We start from the raw sequence: 8384 nt of genomic DNA on the forward strand, positions 1-8384 counted from the left end.
ATGTTGCTTGAAATGGCTTTAGCCATGTTTGGTGACCAGATCTGTATAGCCAGGTACTCCCCCACCTTTTTCTTCCCCCCCACCCATCTACCTTCAGCCTCACAACATACCCCAATCGAGGATGGCATAGTCTCACTGGCTCCAGACATTTGGCACTCTTGTGCAGTGTTCACATTAAGAAAAGGAGAGTTGGTGGAAGTCAGTCAACGGCATCGGGAATCCCTTTATTCAACTCAGATTTGCTTCCCGAGAACTGGTGGACGGAACATACTTCTTACAATATCGACGATCCCGAAGAACAATATCGCATGTGCAAATTTGTAGTTTTGCAGTAGAGATATGTCTATATTCACACAAATCAGAAACCTTAAGGTCCATCATCACATCATTAGTGAATCATCAGGAATGCCCTTAGTAAAAAATAACGAATAAAGATCTACATCTTTGCCAATCGCTCATAGAATACGGTATTATCGGATGGGAATTGCAAAGGACAATATCCTAAAATCACTAATTAAAACACAAAAAGCCATAATAAAAAAATATTCTGAAAGTCCCTGTAAGAACTAACACTGACGAAATCTTCAACAAACTTAACATCACGTCACTTAAACAACTCTATTCTAAACCATATCCAACAAGCAACTACAAATACAGGCAAACTATGGTAAAAAAGCTTCAAACACTATGGTGCTAAAACTCTACAACAAAATCTCACTCTCATTCAAAACTCACAACAATATTTTAACATTTAAATCTCAAATAAAAAGCTGGATACAAAACATAGGGAGATCAAAAATAGATAATATACTGACACTAAATAAAGACTGAAACTGAAACCACTCAACTGAACAAAAAACACTATGTAAGGCCTTGCGCGCACCACGATTTTCTGTATCACGATAATTTTGTCGCAGAAATGCAACGTATGAGTTAGTAAGTATGTGCGCGCATATACGACAAATAAATAGTTGCGATTTTAAAATTGTGATTTGTCACATTTTTCCGCGACAGCGCGCGACGCGATTGTCGCAAAATAAAATTATAGCATTTGAAGTTATATGGACACGCGCGCACTGCGATTTAAAATCGCTACCTGACAACCTTTCTTCAGCTGAGATTGCATTCCGCCATCTAGTATTATTGTATGCAATTTGAGGTCCAACAATTCTTAATAGTTTGTCAAATGTCTGAATCGTCATTCTATAATAGCCAAAGAATTTTTTTGGATACTGTCGAAGATCATTGTATTTCAGATAAAAGAAACCTTTAACATATCTTTCTGCTGTAAAAGGATGAGTCCAGTATTTATGTTTTCTTTTATTCCTCCTCTTCCGAAGAAGCAAAACAATACAAGCAATTTGTTCGAAATCCATGTTGAGAATGAACAATTATCGCAATTTTAAATCGCGATGCGCGCAGTATTATTTTTGCGATTTATTGTAGCACGATTTTAAAATCGTGTCGCAAAAAATATAATCGTGGTGCGCGCTAGGCCTAATATGTTTATAATTATTTCAGAAAAAAACACTAATCAATTATATATAAATACTTTATATTTTCCGTGCTACTAAATTTTAATCATATGAATCCTCAGCACGGGTGATCCCAGTGAGGATATCATTATATCTATTTGTTACAAAAAAGGATAGTAAAACACTTATTATTATTATTATGACAAAAATGAAAACTTAAGTTTTTTTAAATTATATGCATACCCATTATATCTAGGCAGGCGGTAATTTTTTAAACTGCACTGACTTGGTTGTTAACTATCGGATACGGCTACTTCGGGTACTATCGGACATGGGATTTTTATTTAAATTAAAACAATTGGTAAATGTTCAAGAGGAAGCTACAAGCCAAAAATGAGTATATTGTTGGTTTACCTTATGTTGTAGGTAATAGGCATTAAAATCGCTTGACTCCTGGACAGCCTGAACCCCAGATTCCTACCCACCCCTCATACCTTTCCATTCCATACCTTCCTTTCACCTCATACCCTTACAAAAAAAAAAAAAAAAAACTTAAAATCATGTTTGGGGGCGGTGCCTGGAACGTCACGGTGAGACCCAAACGGTCGCACTAGACATATCCAAGGCCTTTGACCGGGTCTGAAACCGAGGACTTGTCAACAAATTGCCTTCTTACGGACTTCCCGCATCCCTGTGTACGTGGATTGCTGACTTTTTAAGGGATAGGTCGATTCAGGCGGTTGCTGACGGTTTCACCTCTTCCTCGCACTCTATAAATGCTGGCGTCCCACAGGGATCGGTTCTGTCTCCGACTTTGTTTTTATTGCACATCAATGACCTTTTGACATGTGCACCGATTCATTGCTACGCGGATGACAGTACAGTTCATGATAGCTTTTTGTTTGACAAGCCCCCAAAGGGCACACAAACTCCAACGGCTCGGAGGGCTTTGAAGCAGAGAATGGACGGTTATCTCGAGAGTATTTCCTCCTGGGGTAAAAATAATCTCGTCGAATTTAATGTTTCAAAGACCCTATCCTGTCTGATTACGTCTAAAAGGGATCCAAATGATAATCTAATCTCCTTCAACGGAAGCAATCTTCCGAACAGGCCTTCCATTGATATGCTTGGTGTAACTATAAGTGACCAGCTCAGGTACGGGGGCTCCATCGAAGCCAGAGTAAAGTTGGCCTCTCAGAAGCTGGGCGTACTGTACAGGGCCCGCAGATACTTTAATAGTACACAACTGCTGACCCTGTACAAATCGCAAGTGCGCCCTACTGTCGAATTCGGCAGCCATCTCTGGTCTGGAGCCCCAAAATACCTGAAAAAAACCCTTGACTCTGTGCAGAAACGGGCGGTCCGTTTGATAGATTCCCCAATCTTAACAGACGGACTGCAATCTTTAGAGCACAGGCGTCAGGTAGGTATGCTGTCCTTGTTCTATTCTATATTAAAATGGAAGATGCTCTGAGGAACTAGCGTCATTGATCCCTTCGGCACCGGTGCGTAGTCGGGATACACGCCAAACGCGCGCCCAACATTTGTACACGGTTGACATTTGTCACATGAGAACGGGTCGCTTCTACGATTCGTTCTTAAGTTCAACAGCTCAGCTGTGGAACGAACTGCCGGCCTCTGTGTTTCCTCCCTCCTACAACATGGGACTCTTCAAGACCCATGTTCACTCCTTCCTCTCCACAAAAAGACCCTCCACACAGCATCCCCAAAGATGACATAGGCCCTGAGGGAAATTATTTTCTTCAGGGCCTCCTGAGTGGAGTTAATATAAAAAAAATATATATATATTTTTTAAATAATTTTAATTATTTAAATAATTTTATAAGAAAGCAAAAAATTTAATCAAGTTAAACTGTCACAGACATTGATGTATTATACTATTAGTCTATGGTCACAGATAATCTTAGCTATGATACTGTATTTTTTAATAGTTGTTTCCTTTACGCGTTCATACATTTCTATTGAAAAAATATATTTTTTTTGTAGCTTACATTTATATTTTTTATTGAGTAATAAATTTTTTGTTTGTATTCTACTCAAGCGAAACGATAGGAAAATCTTCAATTTATCTAAAGCATATTTTTTGGTATTCATAATGTACACCAATTGGTTATAAAAATTAATCTAAATAGTGATTTAGCATTAAGCTTCGCCTTAAGTAAGCTTGTATTATGTACATTAACGTATGAAAACATTACATAAAGGCTTTGCTTATGTTATTTAAAAAATATTATTATCGTTCGTCTGGAACTTTATTTTTAAGTGTATATTACAATCAAAAACAAATTTTTGAAGTCATGCGATAAGTAGGAAATAATAACTTTTTTTGGTAAATATTCGGAATCGCTGGCCATGGATATTACGAAATATTTTTAAATAAAACCTTTTGATATACCTTAATTACTATAAAAGGAAATTGGCTGTATTTGGGAAATTTTTAATTTTGGCATTTTAATTTTTAATTACGTAAAATGAAAATTTGCTTTAGTTGGACGACAGCCGGAATAATTTCTCTTGATGACATTTTCTTTTGTTGGTATTCCTGATACCATATAAGTAGCTAGAATGTTTACCATTTACTCTAAATATTTATATACAAATATTACATATCACTTGTTAATTTCATTTATCAAATTACCTTATGTATATTAAAACCATAGAAGTACTTGTTGATTATATTCACTCGATTATATTCATTTGTTCATATTAAATTCATTTGTGCTTGTTTTTGTTATATGAGGCTTATACTGCTTTTTACATATTTATATTTATACAATTCTATAATTTAACCAACTTGTCATTTATTGTTAATTTATCATCAACATTATACATACCTACATACTGTTTTACCATTGTACCATGTTATTGCAAAAATGTTGTCATTATGTACCTGCTGACAAACTACATAAGTAGTTTAGCAGGTTTGAATGTTAATAAATAAAATAAAATAAAAAAAAGAGTGTCCGGCCATATTATCAGTAATATTAAATTTATTTGTTGATTTCTATGTCCGAACTCCCGTTACAAACATTCTAAGAGCATACACATATTTCGAAAATTTTCATAAACACACTTCCATAGAGATGCATATTTAAAGGAGGAGATTGGTTAATTTTCACCCAAGATATGAACACTTTTTGCCTGGAAAACCTACCCAGGAAAATAAAAATTTTTAATGTGATTTTGAGTTGTCGAGGAGTGAATTTAACATGTTTTTGTTACGCTTTTGCCGTTCGTGGCTTCTCATACAATGTGGAAGTGGCAGCATCCAAAAACTAACCGTTATTTATTTATGTTCATTAATGAAGCTGAGATATCTGGCGGAGTCTGTAAATAAGACATATTGACTCCTATCGCAGATTTTAGTCCCCACCATGCCCACACTGAGAGACACAATACCACGGAGATAGTAAGACACCTTATTGTCGGCTTCTGTCCGAGGAATTACAAAGCTGCCGCCGCTGTCACCGTTGCAAGCACTTGTACCTAAACAAAGGCAAACATTATTATCATATTATTGAGACAGATACAGTCAAGACATAGGCCAATTGTAGTATTTCCCATATTTCAAGTATCCCTGTAATGAAATTCACCACACTTTTTCCTGGGTGACGGGCGATATCTCCTGGTTTCACAATACGGATGCAGATGAACCGCTGAGTAATCATCCTCTTTACATTCCTACAGCTATTGGTACTTTCCACTTCCAAAAGCCGCAAACACCTCCTGAGATGACAAGGTCATGGTAATAGCCCTACTAGTTCCCAGAGGCAACCATTCATTAATTATGTATAATGCTTTGTAAAGCACAAAACTTATATCAATTATTGCACAGAAAACATGTTCATGTATTACCATTTCTTCTGCCGGCACAAAAATTATTGTTGGTCAGATATCTTTTGAAAAATTCCGATTCACTCAGAAGACATTCAAAGTCGGGAATAACAGGCACCTCGGCAGCCGCCAACTGCTCGGATAATGTCAAATTCTCATTTAGTCCCCAACCAACAACCTGGAATTATTAATGTGGATATTACAAAAAGCATTTACAGATTATATAAGAAGCGCCTAATATGAAGTATCTCTACTTAGGAGCCATGTGAATAGTTTTGTCTGTATTCTTTGAAGACAGGCATACAAATAAACTATTGGATTGAATCACCGATACAATATTGCATTTGTATGCATTACTTAAAAGAATTGAGTTTTTATACGGACAAAACTATTAATGTATTCATGTTCATATTGGTTATGTACGGGCGCAAACAAATAATTCATACTTATTATATTTTAAAGCATAACTTGCCAAAATTGTGTTTTCATAAAATAATTAAATTTACCCCATCTATGAACACGTAGATTATAACGACCGTTAAATGCGGAACCTAAGAGGTAAACGTAAAATTATTCATAATCTGCTCGTTTATAGATGGCGTTAATTCAATAATTTTCGAGAAAAAAACACAATTTTCAAGTTATGCTTCAAAATATTAAGATGAATTGTTTGTTTGCGCATGTAAATAGGTAGGGTAACATGTACATGTACATAACTAGGGCCTATTAGCCCAGAGCACCGCCCCGGTAAGGCGTAGGTCCTGGGTTCAAGTCCTAGATGCGACCGAATCTTTTTTTGATTTTTCTGTTTCAAATTTTTGTTTAAGAATCATTAACATTGTCTTCAATAATTAATGTTAAAAAAATTAGATAGCTTATTAATTTTACTTACAGTTCCTTGTAATCCAAACACACGATTTTTAGACAAGTCGTCATCTGGCCACAAACATATTGGCTGAATCAGCAGACCATACTCCACTTCCGATACCAGGCGAACCATGGCTATGTCATTCCTCATCAATAATGGATCATAATCTTTAAGGATGTACACATCTGATACCTAAAAGCAGAAATGTTCAAACAAAAAAGTGCATAATACAGTTAGAATTTCAATTTTAGAAATATAATAGATATCTTTGGTGCCAACCAAATTGAAACCAAAGTGAAAGAAGAAAACCTAAATATTTCCACCTATGCAAATATGTAAATACCCTTCTTTCCTGTAAATCTGGATTTTCGCCTTTTAAATTGTACATTCCAAGTTGAACAAGCAGGTTATCGCTAGGTACTAAAGTTCTTGATCCAGATCTTGTCACACAATGAGCAGCTAAAAATAATATGTTCACAAAGTTATTACAAAGTGATAATAATTATAATTCTAATTAATTCCGTAATACATAATAAAAATTTGAAACTTGTGCGTGTAGATAAGTGACGAAGAGGAATACAGAATGTTTTATTCTACCTGTTACAATGGCGGTCGTGGACACAAGGGTCCCACCACACTGGTATATCCACTCGGTTCCAACAAGACGGCTCAGGGCGACATGCCACGGCCAGTCTCCAGGTTTGGTTGCCACTGCACCAAACACCAGTTCCACATGTGGTAGTTGTCTCCTACCGCAAAAGGCATTGAAGTTTTTGGGATTGGTTAAAGTGCCCACGGCTATGTCTGCTACACCTTCGATGAAAGGCTTCCACTGTGTTAATTAATGTTGGTTAGTGCTATTACTTTAAAAAATAATTTGAAAATGCAAACAAACAATACATAATCTTGGCTGTTTCCCAAGATATTTCCTCCTTCCTTAGAAAAACGTGAACACCTCAGCACAGGAGGTGTTCACGAAAAATTGTAACATATACACCATTTATAGTATGTATCCATCTTACGTTCCACAATCCATTCATTCTGTAAACTGAATAGAAATAAATAAAGTTAACCCTTCGCATACCCTAGCTGGAGGCAAAATCGGGAAAGATGTTCAATACGATTTATTATTTAGAATTAGTAAAGAGAATACTGAATACATACCTTTCTAGGATTTTTGCAGACTGATCTTGAATTGATTGTAACAGATTCTATATTTGGAAATGGCCTTCCTTGGGGAGCTATCACCTCAAATCCCAAGTCGTCTGGAACTCTTCTATAGTGTGGACTAATTGTAAATGATAAGTTTTTAGCATAAACTCTTGCAACGTCTGAATTCTGGAAGGATTAATTTTGATTAAAAATAATTGGGCATGATAATTATAATTTGAGTTTAATATATTTAATCTACATCATACATTTAAGAACGCTCATAAATTATGTTCCTTGTCTTATATTGATCCCTTGGAACTATGGTGATAAACTTTTTAGTCAACATCAGAAAAACAGCGGTAAAGGAAGTTTATCACTGTCAACCGCATAACATGTGAGCGCATAACTCGGCCTCCGTGGTATGACTCTCGACTAGCAATCCAAAGGTCGCAGGTTCAAAGTGTTCCCCGGCGTAAGCAAGTAAATTTCATTTGATGAATTTGTGTTATTTCCCAATTTATACATTTAAAAGAATATATACAGTCGAACTTGGCAATTACGAGTTCACGGCTATAATGAGCAATTACAAAACAATATTTTAGTTCACCCTTATCTTCATATAATTGTTGACTGTTATATCGAGGCCCATTTTTTGACGTACCGGGCAAATAATTTTGTCAACAGAATTTCTGAATACATGAATGGGTCATTGGATCTGAACAAATAGAGGAAGATACTCTCAGCACCGCCCTGTTGTAAGACAACCATTCAGAATTGAAACGTCGCTTGAAATGGTTTTAGCCATGTTCGGTGACCAGATCTAAATAACCACATACTCCCCCACCTTCCTCTTTCTCATTTCCTTCCCCTCCCTGTGACATTGAGCCTCACAACATACCGCAATTGAGGATCCCACAGTCTCACTGGCTCCAGACGGTTGGGAGCAGTTGGGAATCTTATGTGGTATTCACATTTAAAAAAAATATTTGTTTTTAATTAAAAATTACACTGTAATGCAACTAGTTCACAAATAA

General features: G+C 36.1%; 1 protein-coding gene across 1 annotated transcript; it reads right to left on the reverse strand.

The window, feature by feature from the left end:
• Positions 1-4782: 4782 nt before the first annotated feature.
• On the reverse strand, positions 4783-7999 carry LOC149426694 (chymotrypsin-C-like). Its single transcript, XM_089644308.1, has 7 exons — positions 7958-7999; positions 7363-7536; positions 6796-7030; positions 6542-6657; positions 6223-6390; positions 5352-5508; positions 4783-4982 (listed from the first exon to the last, which is right to left on the reverse strand). The coding sequence occupies exons 1-7, from the start codon at positions 7997-7999 to the stop codon at positions 4783-4785; spliced, it is 1092 nt and encodes a 363-aa protein (XP_089500434.1).
• Between the last annotated feature and the right edge of the window lie 385 nt (positions 8000-8384).

This window comes from Hesperophylax consimilis, chromosome 1 (assembly GCF_061612785.1).
Source record: "Hesperophylax consimilis isolate HC1 chromosome 1, BYU_Hcon_1.0, whole genome shotgun sequence".
NCBI lineage: Eukaryota > Metazoa > Arthropoda > Insecta > Trichoptera > Limnephilidae > Hesperophylax > Hesperophylax consimilis.

Coding starts and splice junctions, on each gene's coding strand:
- LOC149426694 (XM_089644308.1), bottom strand. CDS start 7,999: ATGGGCCTCGATATAACAGTCAACAATTATATGAAGATAAGG. Junction 7,537..7,957: donor ACAATTATATGAAGATAAGG/GTGAACTAAAAT, acceptor TAATCCTTCCAG/AATTCAGACGTTGCAAGAGT. Junction 6,658..6,795: donor CACGACCGCCATTGTAACAG/GTAGAATAAAAC, acceptor TATTATTTTTAG/CTGCTCATTGTGTGACAAGA.